The sequence below is a fragment of the Salmo salar genome, chromosome 18 (assembly GCF_965601325.2).
Source record: "Salmo salar chromosome 18, fSalSal1, whole genome shotgun sequence".
Lineage (NCBI taxonomy): Eukaryota > Metazoa > Chordata > Actinopteri > Salmoniformes > Salmonidae > Salmo > Salmo salar.
Genome location: NC_138308.1, coordinates 8,356,961 through 8,372,562, shown reverse-complemented (window position 1 = coordinate 8,372,562; position 15,602 = coordinate 8,356,961). Strand labels below are relative to the sequence as shown.

The following is a 15,602-nucleotide window of genomic DNA, read 5'->3' as shown; positions in this document are numbered from 1 at the left end:
CAATCTGAGGTGCAGTTAACTCTAATGAACTCATCCTTTGCAGCAGAGGTAACTCTGGGTCTTCCTTTCCTGTGGCGGTCCTCATGAGAAACAGTTTAATCAAAGCTCATGATGGTTTTTGCGACCGCACTTGAAGAAACTTTAAAAGTTCAAGAAATGTTCCGTATTGACTGACCTTCATGTCTTAAAGTAATGATGGACTGTTATTTCTCTTTGCTTATTTGAGCTGTTTTTGCCGTATTATGGACTTGGTCTTTTACCAAATAGGGCTATCTTCTGTATACCACCCCTACCTTGTCACAACACAAATGATTCGCTCAAACGCGATAAGAAGGAAAGAAATTCCACAAATGAACTTTTAACAAGGCACACCTGGATGGACACCAAAGGACACCAATGGACCCTCTTACTGAAAGTTGTGGCTGTTTCGAGTGATGTATTGTTGTCTCTACCTTCTTGCCCTTTGTGCTGTTGTATGTGCCCAATAATGTTTGTACTATGTTTTGTGCCGCTACCATGTTGTGCCGCTGCCATGTTGTGTTGCTACCATGTTGTTGTCATGTTGTGTTGCTACCATGCTGTGTTGTCATGTGTTGCTGCCATGCTATGTTGTTGTCTCTTTATGTAATGTTGTGGTGTCTCTCTTGTCTTGATGTGTATTTTGTCCTATATTTTTATTAAATGTTATTTTTTTACATTTTTTTTTTTACCCCTTTTTCACCCCAATTTCGTGGTCTCCAAATGGTAGTTACTGTCTTGTCTCATCGCTGCAACTCCCGTACGGACTCGGGAGAGGCGAAGGTCGAGAGCCGTGCGTCCTCCGAAACACAACCCAGCCAAGCCGCACTGCATCTTGACACAATGCCCACTTAACCCGGAAGCCAGCCGCACCAATGTGTCGGAGGAAACACTGTACACCTGGCGATCGTGTCAGCGTGCATTGCGCCCAGCCCACCACAGGAGTCGCTAGAGGGCGATGACACAAAACACTCCCCTAACACGGACGACGCTGGGCCAATTGTGCGCCGCCCCATGCGTCTCCCGGTCGCGGCCGGCTGCGACAGAGCCTGGACTCGAACCAGGATCTCTAGTGGCACAGCTAGCGCTGCGATGCAGTGCCTTATACCACTTCACCACCCAGGAGGCCATTATTTTATTTTTTATTTTAATCCCACCCCCGTCCCCGCAGGATGCCTTTTGGTAGGCAGTCATTGTAAATAAGAATGTGTTCTTAACTGACTTGCCTAGTTAAATAAAGGTTAAATACCAATAAAAACATGTTAATTGAAATGCATTCCAGGTGACTACCCCATGAAGCTGGTTGAGAGAATGCCAAGGGTGTGCAAAACTGTCATCAAGGCAAAGGGTGGCTACTTTGAAGAATCTCAAATATAAAATATATTTTGGTTTGTTTAACACTTTTTTGGTTACTACATGATTCCATGTGTTATTTCATAGTTTTGATGTCTTCACTATTATTCTACAATGTAGAAAATAGTAAAAAATAAAGAAAAACCCTTGAATGAGTAGGTGTGTCTAAACCTTTGACTGGTACTGTAGATGTGGCAGTAGAAGTCTAATCCAGGATTTTTGTATCCAAAAGAGGTTATTTAGGGGCTGGTGGGATTGGGGATAACGGCCTATATCCCAACTGTACTGGGGGAGCAGCTGGGTACATTGACAAGTGGTTATTGGGAGATAACATCTACCATTGGCCAACATGCAAGGTAAGGAGCATTACAGTTTTCTCTCTCCTATTTTTTATTTAAGATTTAAGATTTGAACACTTTTTAGGTCAGTGAATGATAAAAAGATCAACTAAAAGCAGGGAATCTAATGGCAAGCACATTGTTACAAAACAAATACAAAAAAAATGTTTTCACATTAGTGAAATTGTCTTTACATTAGCCTGCTCCATAGGAAATGGCTTGTTAGTTCTTCTCATGTTGTGTTTTTCAGGCAATGTATCGTACTACCCAGCCCTTTGACCCAGAGGGGGTTCTGGGTACTATCAACTCCATTGTCATGGGATTCATGGGGATGCAAGTAAGCAAACCTCAAGTTTTTGACCCAATATTTTTGTACCGTTTTTACCAGATATTTACCTCAGTCGTAACTTTAAAAAAAGGCCAGAGGTTTAATGCCCTCTTACGCATGTGTTTTCACGATATTTCAAAACTTGAATAACAAAGGTCATGTATGGATATTTCATTCATTTTTTCATTTCAGTCTTTCAATTTTTTCATTTTTTTTATGATTTGTCCCTGCGTCATAACACTAAGGTTGAATCAGTAGTCTACTAAAATGGAGGTTGTCTCAGGGACATTTTCCCGCCTCATGCCTGCACAGCTGCTCTCCGTTATTGACACAGAATGTCGTCCGAAGGTGAGGACGGAGTTTGGGGGTCTTTAGGGTGGGAGCCTTTGAAACAACTCTTGCACTTTGATGGCGACAACGTCGTGTTAAACCGTTTTCGTAGTGGGAAGTTGCCATGCGAAAGAAGCCGCATAGCTCAATTCCCTGTGGGCGGTTAGCGCTGAGCTCTTCAGTCAGCGAGTCTTAGACGACACGCCAGGTGTCCACTCCCCTCGTCTGTGTTTGCCCATGCTAATGTCCTCAGCTGAGACATATTCATCATCACCAAATTAATCAGAGAGCGCCAGTGACTTACACGCCACATCTGGCACCAAAGGGATATGAGAAATATGACCGCCATACCAGAGGCACACAACAACCACATCCACTTTATGGGCCAATTTAGTTAACCGACTACATCTAACCTGTTTTCTCCTTCAAAGTATCAGTAATGATTAAATGACCTGTATACCTAGTCTGCTTATCAGTGTCCTTTATTTCCACAGGCGGGAAAAATTCTAATTTTTTACAGGAAAAAGGATGTCTGCGTCCTCTCCCGATTCCTAGTATGGGCCATCCTCCTGGTATGTACTGTAAAGCCTCCCATATCTGTTTAGAAATATTGCTGGCATGTTTTAGTCTCTTTCTGCATTACTTTGGGATAAGTCAACACCACAGCCCGTGATATATGTAATAATTCCCTTTAAAATAAAACTACCAAAGACCAAGCAAGACTAAAACAAATGCCTCCCCCCTGCGCAGTCTATTGGTGGTTATATCTTAGTTTATAAGGGAAACCACATGACGATGTGGCACTATAAAGAAATGTAAGCCATTTGGCGTTTTAACTTTTTAAGTCACTAGTTAGTCGTAACAGCTCATTAGCAGTCTGTCTGTAGTAGGTATGCGATCTCTGTGTATGTTACAACCATGTATGGCTGTCTATTTCCGGGCAGACATAAGTATCTTCTGTCCCGGAGGATAGTCTCTGTCTCTCATTGCTCGTGTGTCTCTCGTGTGAATTTAGAATTTACGAATCCTGCATATTAGTTACATTAAGCTCCGACATCATGGCAAAGAGCTCATGTTCTCCTCTCCGTTTACTATGCTCTGCTGAAGTGTATGGTTGTACCCTACCCTAAGATTACATTTACATTAGCAGAACCTGGTTTTATGCTACAGTATAAACCAGTATTCCTCACAACTGGTACTCAACAACTGTAGTGTGTAGACTTTTGTCCCAGTCTAACCATAATATTGTTAGCTAACATCTGATTAGAAAAATCTACCGATCATCAAACCCAAGATAATCTGAATCCATTGTTTGAGTGTTGAGCTGGAACAAACGTCTATACACTTTGGTCCTCCAGGACCAGAAGTGAAGTACACTGCTGGTATTGATGTAAAGATGAGTCATTATGAAATAATTGTGATTCTTACATACATTGACGGGTAATGTTACTGTTTTGGTGGGATAGTGCTTTGTGTGGGTGGTCTCACAACAGGAAGGGATACAAGCTGGCCACTATTTCATTTGGGGGGGACTTTATCCCATGGGGAAACGGTAAGTGTTATGTGAAATGTAGACCACTCTTTTCATCTGTTTTACCCTCCACTCAAACGAGATAGACAAATCCCATGTAGTGATTTCACGTTTAGCCTAATCATATGGACTATGTTAATTATGTCAAGAATGGGGGACAATGCATGATGCAGAGTTACGTGGCATTGGCTGTAGTTAGAGGTTCCATGTTATGGTGGAAGGGAAGGGATCTTGAGTTCCAGGACCCGGTGACCAGGGGTGGTGATGGAGAGGTCTTAGGTGGATCAGAAACCCTTTGAAGTCTCAATAAGGCAAGGAAAAACAAGGAACCAAACAGACTCAGGATGGGAATATCTTGAGGCCGCTATAAACACTGTAAAATGGAGGAGGCTATTTGCCTTGTTTTAGAGTTTTACTAAGTCTTATTATAAATATTCAAATTTGCATAGGTTTGATTTTCCATGATATCATAAATTAATTATCCTTTGATGTAGATAATTATATTTGATATAATAGATTATGTTGACATGAAGCAATTATTTAGATAATTATCTAGAACAAAACAGACCCCAATTTCAGGTACAATCATACCTTTTTAAAGCAGATTGTATAATAGGATTCAGATGCACCACCCTATAAAAAGGGGAAAGTGTCACGTCCTGACCATAGAGAGCTCTTATTTCCTATGGTAGAGTAGGTCAGGGTGTGACTGGCGGGGTTTATCTAGTTTATTTAGTTCTATGTTGTTTGGTTCTAGTTTCTGTTTTTCTATGTTGGGGTTTTTGGATGATCCCCAATTAGAGGCAGCTGGTCATCGTTGTCTCTAATTGGGGGTCATATTTAAGTAGTTGTTTTTCCCACCTGTGTTTGTGGGAGATTATTTTTGAGTTAGTGCATGTTTCACCTCTGTCGTCACAGTTTGTGTTTTGTTTATAGTTTATTGTTTTTCTTGCAAAGTTTCACATTCAAAATAAAGATGTGGAACGATACTCACGCTGCGCCTTGGTCCGTTCCTACACACAAGCGTGACAGAATGTATTTGTGTGTTCTGTGAAGCAGTTCAACATCATCAGAGGCCCCATCAGAGGCATTTAAATGTTACCTTCAACTCCTATGACAAATCTGTCCATTATGTTTCTTGGGTTGAATCTTATTGACTGTTATTATAGGGCGAGTAGCTTGGGGGAGCCAAAATAAATTAGATCCATTTTGTACTTCCCAGAGGTGCAGGGTGATAAAGTAAGCCACCTTCATGTAAAAACATTACCAGCCAATGTTTGCTCTATTTTGATATTTCTGTCGTACAATTTACCAGTTAGCACTAGCAGCCATGACAATATTACAATACTCTGTACTGTATGTTATTGTTATCTTGGAGGTGTCCTATAGAATAGGCAGATATATAATATGTTGTCTTCAAAAGCTGTTTGCAGAAATAGTGATTCAAATAAGACACTGCCAATGGCAGTTGGAAGCACAGCATCGATCTGTTTCCTCATGTCAAAGAAGCTGAGGGTGTAACGCTTGTTCTGTAGAGGTGTCTTTTCTGCCTTTTTCTCTGAGTATCTCTGAGATGCAAACATGCTACAAACTAAGTCATTGCGGTAAGGAATTCTTTCCAAATAATATAAAACATTTAAAATTAACAAACGTACAGAAAGATCAGTGCGAAGGCCAAATTAAAGAGGAAGAACTTTTTGAGGCAATTAAATATTTTCTGTCTGGAAAAACCCCTGGGCTTGATGGCACACCGGTAGAGGTATATCAAGCCTTTTTTAAATACTAAAAGCTCCATTGTTAGATTGTTTTAACTACTCCTATAGAAATGGTAGTCTGTCAGGTACTCAACAGGAAGGTCTGATTTCTCTATTATTAAAACAAGACCCAGATGACAAATATAGACCCAGTCTCTCTAAAAAAAACTGGAGGCCCTTTACACTTCAATGTTGTGATGCAAAAATACTACCGAAATGCATAGCACTCAGAATTAAAAAGGTTTTACCAGGTATTGTTCATCCTGATCAGACAGGTTTTTTACATGGACAATACATTGGAGATAATATACAACAACTACTAGAAATAATAGAACATCATGAAACATCTAAAAAGCCAGGCCTGGTATTAATAGCAGATTTTGAAAAGGCATTTGATGAAGTAATACTGTATTTTATTTATAAATGCCTGAATTTCAGCGATTCTCTTATAAAATGGGTAAAAAATAATGTATAGCAATCCCAGGTGTAAAATAGTAAATAACGGCTACGTCTCAGAGAGTTTTGAATTGTCAATAGGAGTTAAACAAGGGTGTCTGCTGTCACCATATCTATTCATTATGGCCATCGAAATGCTAGCTATTAAAATCAGGTCCAATAACAACATTATAGGATTAGAAATCCAAGGCTTAAAAACAAAGGTGTCCATGTATGCCAATGACTTAAGTTTTATATTAAGTCCGCAAGCTAGATCACTGCAACGTCTCATTGAAGATCTAAATAACTTTTCTGTACTCTGTGGACTAAAACCTAATTATGATAAGTGTACAATATTACATATTGGATCTTTAAAAAATACTACTTTTACATTACCCTGCAGTTTACCTATAAAATGGACTGATGGTGAAGTAGACATACTTGGTATTCATATCACAAAATATATAAGCTCTCCACAATGAATTTCAATAGAAAACTTGTAAAATAAATATTTCGCTTTATCTCGGACGCTAAACCAGACAAAATAAAGCGTGCATATCTATATAATGAATATGAATTGGGTGGGTTGAGATTATTAAATATAAAAGCACTAAACCTCTCTCTAAAAGCTTCACTTATTCAAAAGTTTTATTTGAACCCTAAATGGTTCTCAAGTAGATTACTAAGAAAAGCTCATCCATTGTTTAAAAATGGCCTTTTTGCCTTTGTGCAGATTGCCATGTCTCATTTTCAATTAATTAAAAAGTATCTCTCTTTTTCAAACAAGCATTGCAGAGCTGGCTACAATTTCAATTTCATCCCCCTGAAAAGATAGAACTGTCACGTCCTGGCCAGTATAAGGGTTAATTGTCATTGTAGTTTGGTCAGGACGTGGCAGATGGTATTTGTTTTATGTGGTTCGAGGTGGTGTTTTTCTAGAAGGGCATTTGATTTAAGTATTCCGGGGTTTTTGGGCACTGTTTGATATTCATGTAATTCTATGTTTAGTCTAGTGAGTCTGTTTCTATGTTTGGTTAATTGGGGTTGGGACTCTCAATTGAAGGCAGGTGTTGTCTATTTGCCTTTGATTGAGAGTCCCATATATTAGGGTGTGTTTGTTTGTCATTTGTGGGAGATTGTTTCTTGTTTTGCTGAGTGAGCCTTTCAAGACTGTTTTGGTGTTCACTTAGTTTATAAATAAATACACAAGATGAGCATCCACATTCCTGCTGCGTTTTGGTCCTCCTTTACCAACGACTACCGTGACAAGAACAAATATTACAACAAATATTATGGCTGAACTCAAATGTACTGGTTAATAAAATACCTGTATTTATGGGAAAGATGTTTGAAAAGGGTATTTGTTCTTAAATGATATTGTAAATTGGAATGGTTGAGTTATCAGAATTGTACGGGAAGGTCTGCTCAATCCAAGAGTGCAACCAATTGATTAAAGCATTACCCCAAAAATGGAGAAGGCAGGTGGCTGCTGGAGGAGGTAGGGAACTGGTCTGTCTGCCCAATATAAAGGATCAAAACTGACGGAGGAATAAAAATAGCATAAATAGGAAAATATACTAGTTTCATTTGAGGACCAGGATGTTGACAACTGTGCCATACAGATTGCAAAATAGTTGGGAAGAGATTTTTGATGTCCTGATTCCATGGTACAGGGTGTATGTGTTGATATATAAAACAACGAAAGATTCAAGACTTCTTAGAATTCTTGCCACCAACAAAATGTTGAATATTTGGGGCATAAAATCATCGAAGCTCTGCAGATTTTGCTGTGAGGATACAGAATCAACAGACCATTTATTTTGGTATTTCCCTAAGGTAACCCGTTTCTGGTCTCAGGTTCAGGAATAGCTGAAAATGCATAACATTGATCTAAAATTGACCCAAGAAATAGTACTGTTAAGAGATCTGGAGAGACCAGGTCAGTCAATTACTAATATACTAATACTCTTAGTAAAAGTATTTATCTTCAACTTGTAATCTGTGCATTCTATTCGATTAGATAGATTGAAATTGTACGTTAAATATCACAGCATAGTTGAAAGATATTTGTTGCATAGAAATCCAAAGAGGGTGGCCAGCAGAGATAGGTGAGATGGGCTGAGGTAAGCTGAGGGTTGGGATGTGGAATTGGAGACAAGTTGGAGCGGACTTCCTGTGCGGGAGATAGAATGATGGTTTTTGCATTGTTGTTTTCTTCTGTCTTTTTATTTTTTCTCTTTAGTTCATTCTCTTGGTTGTTGGGGGTTCTTGGGGGTGGGGAATGGAATTAATAGTATTTTTTATTTTTATTCTTGGGGGGGGACTGTGGGAGGGGTCTTGAATGGTTGAGGGACAGCTATTGGGGAACTGTGGGGGGGACCTTGGAGGGTTCGGGTTGACGTTTTTTGGCCTGGTGGGAGATCTGTCAACATGCCCTTCAGCAGGGCATTGACCCTGGATGCTTCTGTGTGTCACTCTGAATGGAAGTCTGTTGGGTGACTAGTATGGTGTAGTTGTTGAGCGGTTTCACTGCAAGTTTATTATATGTTTTGGATAGTCAATTAAAAATTAAATAAAAAGTCATTGCATTTTGGTTTTGGGTTGATGATTCACTTTTATTGGAATTCTAGCCCATTTTACTTAGTCACATGGCACAGTGTTACGTGTGTTTCCCCACATGGATGGTGAAAAGAGTCAGACTGATTGACCAGCTCTTATTATTGACTTGTCTGATAAGATGTGACCTTCTGGGAGAGGTTTGAAGCTGTACTTCAGCAGCCTCTTGTATCAGAAATATGCTCTTGACATTGGTAGTTAGCCCTTCCTGGTAAGGAGATAATTGATACAGCCAGCCAACAACAGATACTCACAGACCAGAGGCAGTTTTCTACACAGAATCCACTTCAGGCAGACCAGGGACAGTATTATACACAGATAACACAGTTGGCGGGCGAAACGTTACGTTTTAACCTTAAAGTGAAATAAACTCCTGTGCTTTTCTTTTTTGAGCGAGAACTTCGCCTGTTCTTTCTGATACACAGATTCAGCTACAGACAGACAGTTCACCGCTAGGAGGGACAAGATGTTTCGATAGTGTTGTTGTGGCATGAGTTCTCTGTCTGACTGAGGGTGGCTTGATATTCCGGGGCGGCTGTGCTTCCTCATCCCAATAAACAGCAGCCAGAGTTAATTCAAGCTAGACGATCAGGGCTGGGGAGTGAGAGATTGAAATTGAGCGATTGCCCCACATACCAGCCCACATTCTGCCTGCCTGCATAGCCTGGAGACTCAATCTAGCCACAGCCAGGCTATTTCCACACCATCGATTCTGTCATCTATACAAATGATGGATATCCACCTAACAAGCATGTTTAGGTTTCGGATCTACAGGGTTTCTTAAAGGAATGCACAAGCACAACAAAAAATTGAAATAAAGCTTAATTATTCATATAGGTAAATATATATATGATGCAATAAAGGTGTTTATTGATATTTTCACTACGAGCTGGGAGAGATCCAACTATGGTAGAGGTGGATTTGAAGCGGTTGGTTTGCAGTTCTTTCGTGAGGAACCTCGTTGATCTGAGGCTCAGAGAATCAGTTAGTCTGACTGACTCGCTTGACTCTGTTGGCCCACGTTTTAGCAGACCCAATACTGCTTGCTTTAATCGCCTGCATCGATTTGAAATCTGTTTCATTTCCACCCTCAGGGAATCTCAGCAGCCATCCTTTCTAAGTGCACGCGAGACGAAGGATTTATACCTGTCAATAAAAACCTTTGGTAAGTGAATCCTGACCCTCTAAATCCAGTCACTTTTCCTCACAAAAGAAAGGACGAGTTTCCAGCAGGCACAAATCATGGCCTGCTAAAACACGCATTTACTTACCTCTAACGACAGATACGGCTGTAAATAATCACTCCGGCTGTCAGAGAGTGTGAGGCAAGCCGGGCGATACATCCTCCGGCAAGATCACTCTTCTTTACAGCCAGGAGGAAAACAGGCTGTTTTATACTCCCTCCCTGCCCACCATCGTGGCAGGAAAACGGTCCCCTAGCCAGCTCTCTGTAAAAGGTTCTACCTGGAAACACAAAAGGTTTTCCTGCAAGGATAGCCGATGAACCCTTTATGGTTCTAGATAGCCCCTCCCTTTCTAAAAGTGTAGAGGGACGATATGGAGTTCAGGGGACAATATTACCATGGGAAATTCACACACACAGGGCTATTCTCACAGAGTATAAAAAGGAGATTAATTCAATGTCTAGACTTTCCCATCGGATGCGCAAATACTTGATGAACATTTCAATCGCGGTAATGATTTTGCATGAAATATAGTATGATTACAGTCATATATGTTGTAGCTGACGTATTTCTTCCACGCTCACCCTGCGTGTAATATGAATTAGTTTAATGTCATGTCAGACAGAGTACCGTTTCATCTATGATATGTAAGCAGAATCTCCCATGATTCTCCCACATGAGCTTCTTCTCTATAGCCATGCTCATCCTTAGCCATTATAACCTGCCCTGGTTTTATAGGCAGTCCATCATACATTTTACATTTTAGTCATTTAGCAGACGCTCTTATCCAGAGCGACTTACAGTAGTGAATGCATACATTTCATATATTTCATACATTTTTTCCCCCCCCGTACTGGTCCCCCGTGGGAAACGAACCCACAACCCTGGCGTTGCAAACACCATGCTCTACCAACTGAGCCACACGGGATCATGCTCTGGTTTTTGAGCTGTTGAGTAAGAGTCCTTGCCGGAATGAAAGAAATTAACTACCAGCCTTAGAGTCTTTTTTGGCCCTCCTTCAGATGAGATAAAAGATGCCTGCCGCTGCAAGGATCTGGGAGGTGGCCATTTTACATTAGAGGATATTACATCAAAACATTCTTGCACTTTGGAACAGACATGACTTGCCGGCATGGCTCCGTGGGTCACGAGCCAAGGATCCACTAACTGACGCTAATGCATCATACTAGCCTACCATACTGTACTGTACTGTAGCTTAGCATCAGCAGCAAAATCTATTATGTATTTATATGGCTACTTTGTTGTTCACGCTTTGTACTGGTCATCCAAACTTTTAATCACAAGTGCCAAGCTTCCCCATGGGAAAGTGTACACATAGTGCACTCCTCATACAGGTATAAAATACAGAACAGTGTATGCATAACAGAGCTGCATTTTATTTCAAGAGAAGACAATAATTACAATGACAATATATTTGTGCACTATGCAACATACAGTAGATAGATACAGGTGCAACTTTTACAACTGTATAGCTTGTACAATAAAGTGTATATGTGTTGTGCGTTCATATACTGTAGGTCTCTGTCGTATATCACCTGTATGGGCTGTTTCTCTTTCCTCCTGCTGGGAGTCATGTATTTCATCATGGACATTAAAGGCTGGTGGGGCGGCCAACCCTTCATTTACCCAGGTAAGTACACAAGGAAAATGGCACAGGGGTACATTGCTAAGACATTATGGTACAAGGCAATGTGTTACAATCCAGCGGGCAAAACCAGTCAAAACCGGTTGAAATTATGTCAACATAATGATGTCATTTCAACCAGTTTTTCGCGCTGGAAATGAATGACAACTTTCCTAATGGGAATAAGTTGCTGAAAGGCTCCCTGATTCATGCAAGCACTTTTGATAACCATGTCTTTGTTTTTGGATACCTTGACTTCCTGTCTCTGTGGTGGTCTGCAGGGATGAATTCCATCTTTGTGTACGTGGGCCACTCTCTCCTGGGGTCCTACTTTCCCTTCAGCTGGGAGATGCGCTTTGTGGACAGCCACTGGGAGAAGCTGTTCCAGAACCTGTGGGCCACCTCTCTCTGGGTCCTCATCGCTTACCTGCTATACAGGAAGAAGTTCTTTCTCAAAATCTAATAGCGCCACAATCCAACTCCTTTCATTCAGTGTTTGCTTTCATTCTGAGCCATTGTTGTGGGAATGATTGCAAATGCTCGATTTTATTGTTTTACTGTAAAGTGTGTTGTGATTTTAAATGCACTTTAAATACAGTTTGTTTTGATGTGAAAGTGTATAAGTGGATAATTCTGTTATCTGTGTAATTAATTCAAATCTGTACAGTGGTATGTTGTATGTGGTAGACCTAACCACACTACACTCTTAGAATTAGTAGTAACTTGAGGAACCCTGGAGACCCTCAAAGAACCCATATAGCTCCTCAAGGAGCCATTGCTCATCAATGGTTCATATTTGCACCTTCGGTTAGTTGAGGGGTTCTTGGAGGAACCTTTAATGGTTCAATGTAGCAATGGGTTCCTGGAGGAACCCTGGAGTGGAGGCGTGGCTTAGTAGGGGCATGGCTTTAAGATAGATACTTTTCTGGCCACCTGTTAGAGTAATTGTCATTCCTGTTTATTTGTTCTGTTGTATTGTCGTCACGTCAGGGTTAAACACTGACAGTTGTGTAGCTTCAATGAAGCTAACAAAGATGTATGAGTTCCTCAAGAGCCTATGCAAATCCCAGAATTTGAATAGTTAACACTCTGTTACTATATGTAATCAGCAGTGTTAATATTGTTAATATTATATGCATAAATAGTCAAGGAAATGTTAAATTTGCAGTGTACAAACTTAACATGGTGAACAGGAATTACATTTACACTAACGGGTGGCCAAAAATAACTATCTGAAAGCCACACCTCCAATCTGATAGACTGGCACCTCTACAATATATTATTAAAAAGGTTCATAATCGAACCCCTCCCATCACAAAAAGGTTCCGTTTTGAACCTTTACACAGGGGTTCATTGAAGACCATTTTCAGAGGGGTTCCTCAAGGAACCTTTTTGAACTGGAATGGTTCTGCCGGTGTTGGAACCCAAAAGGTTCTTCCAGGCACCTTTACTTCTAAGAGTATGGAATCTGGTCTATTTTACAGCTCAATTACTAGAAAGGGGAACTGTAACACCCCAGGATGTTTTACTTGATATCAGTTCTGTTGTGCACTGAATAGACTGAGGTGGTACTCAACAAATTAGAGCCAGCGATTCCCCTACACCAGGTTAGCCATTATGAGTCTGTTGCCATGGCCACTCCACCTCTCTTAGGCAGAGAGTGTGTGTACCATCTGCTCTCCGAGTGACAGTTTAATGTGGGTCAAGATGGACAGCTCACTAAGGAGTGTCATTAATATGAACATCACCTCTTGCACTCATACTAATACAAAATCAGGGAAATAACACCACTCAATTCGCCCACTGATATTAAAGCTGCCGAAAATGTCCCAGAGAGAAAACGATCATTTCAACATATATATATTTTTTAATCTATTCGTATTTCAAAAACATTCTGGAAAGTTCTTGGTTGTGGAGTTATATCAGTTGGCCTTGCACGAGCAAGAAAACGCTTAGTTAAGAACTAGGCCGACATTGTTCCAAGCACTCAGCTATACCTGTATTGTAAGGGTCGGTTAGCTAAATAGAATTGGATTAATTGATTGACGTTGTCTTGTGGGATTGCCATGTTCCATCTCTGCATTGCTGAGATACCAAAGGGATGTTAAGATTTAACTTCATTCCTGAGAGGACTGCTCTGAGTCAGCTCTGGGTAATTGCACTCTAAAAATATTATTTCACTATGTACGGTTTTATAAATGAACATGAAAAACTAGTAAAATGGTTTAATAAACATCATTTCATAATTTGCATGTTGAATAGCTGTTCATTTTCATTCTGTCTGGTAGCCCTTTAGTGGCCAAATCGCCATCTAGTGGCCTCACAGGTGGAATGTTATCATTTTTTACAGAATTATAGAATTAGAAATTATATTTCAGTCTTCTGTGATGTATATAAAATGTAATATTGGGATGCAAACTCAAAATGTAATGCATTTCATCTTTATATCTGATGTGGTACATATTTTTTAAAGCCCATAACCATATGTATGAGGTGTATACTTTTGTTTCAAAGTAGATTTGTTTAAGACTACCAAGAAACATTCTGCGACCCTGATTTAGCCCACTGCAGTAAATTAAATTGGTTGTAGTACTGAGTGTGTATGGTCTACAAAACTTCATTTAATCTTCTTGTAATGAAGTAATGCAGTATTTTCCATCTGTGGGTAGTTGTGTAATCCTTTTAATAGCAGGTATGATTTGGTGTAATATGGTGTAGTTGTTTTGGTAATTGGTTGTTAGTTCATATCACAAGAGGAGCATCTTGCCTTCTTGAACAAAGCACAAGACTGTAATTGCCTCGCAAAATACACTGCCTAGTGTGTAGTTGTAGAAATGCTTAACATTACAACATAAAAAAGGAGAATCAATATGCATTCCCCACACAATAATCAACAAATAAATAAATACATTAATTAGTGAGTCAGTGAATTAATGAATGAATGGATGGATGGATGGATGAAAATCACAACAATATAAAAGTACAGTATTTCAAAGTAGATTTGTAAAAATGTCACAATCTCCAAAGGCACATGCCTTTCTTTGAATCTAACCTGATGCCATGCTAACTGTAGGTTGACGTTTATTGTCATGAATCTTGCCCTGGAGGCAGAATTTAGCGATTTCCGCTGTCATAAATTTCATGAAAACAAAAATTAGCATTTTGGTCTCCATTTAAGATTAGGGATTAGGGTTTGCAGTGTGGCTACGATTGGCTTTTGATTTATGACTTTGTGGCTGTGCCAGCAAGTGACTATACTGCAGAGCTGCCTCCAGGGCAAGATTCATGAAAATAGATGTCAACCTGCATACTAACTCTCCAGAAAGTAAAACCTCTGATAATGTTGTGGTTCCACATGCCATGAGATCGCTGATGCATTTTCTTCTCACAATATAAATTCACATTGACCATGCAGTACCAGTCAAAGGTTTGGACACACCTACTCATTTCACGTTTTTTCTTTATTTGTACTATTTTCTACATTGCAGAATAATAGACAAAACACCATAACTATGAAATAACACATATGGAATCATGTAGTAACCAAAAAAGTGTTAAACAAATCAAAATATATTTTATATGTGAGATTCTTCAAAGTAGCCACAGCCTTGATGACAGCTTTGCACACTGTTGGCATTCTCTCAACCATGAGGTAGTCATCTGGGATGTGTTTCAATGAACAGGAATGCCTTGTTAAGAGTTAATTTGTGGAATTTCTTTCCTTCTTAATGCGCTTGAGCAAATCAGTTGTGTTGTGACAAGGTGGGGGGGAGTGTACAGAAGATAGCCCTATTTGTTAAAAGTACAGCTCAAATAAGCAAAGAGAAATGACAGTCCATCATTACTTTAAGACATGAAGGTCAGTCAATCTGGAACATTTCAAAAACGTCGCAAAAAACGCCTCTCATGAGGACTGCCACAGGAAAGGAAGACCCAGAGTTACCTGTGCTGCAGAGGATAAGTTCATTAGAGTTACCTGAGAGCTCAGAGCTCTCAGAGTAACAGACACATCTCAACATCAACAGTTCAGAGGAGACTGCGTGAATCAGGCCTTCATTCTTTTAAATTAT

General features: G+C 39.9%; 1 protein-coding gene across 1 annotated transcript in view; it reads left to right on the top strand.

Moving 5' to 3' along the window:
* si:dkey-192p21.6 (heparan-alpha-glucosaminide N-acetyltransferase) overlaps positions 1–14,446 on the top strand; it is a 38,482-nt gene extending 24,036 nt beyond the window's left edge. The window contains exons 13-18 of the mRNA XM_014154261.3: positions 1,604–1,727; positions 1,960–2,046; positions 2,862–2,939; positions 9,798–9,868; positions 11,426–11,538; positions 11,814–14,446. Of these exons, the coding sequence (XP_014009736.1) occupies positions 1,604–1,727; positions 1,960–2,046; positions 2,862–2,939; positions 9,798–9,868; positions 11,426–11,538; positions 11,814–11,995 (655 nt within the window). The 3' untranslated portion in view covers positions 11,996–14,446. The remainder of the gene's footprint in view (positions 1–1,603; positions 1,728–1,959; positions 2,047–2,861; positions 2,940–9,797; positions 9,869–11,425; positions 11,539–11,813) is intronic.
* The last annotated feature ends 1,156 nt before the right edge of the window (positions 14,447–15,602 follow it).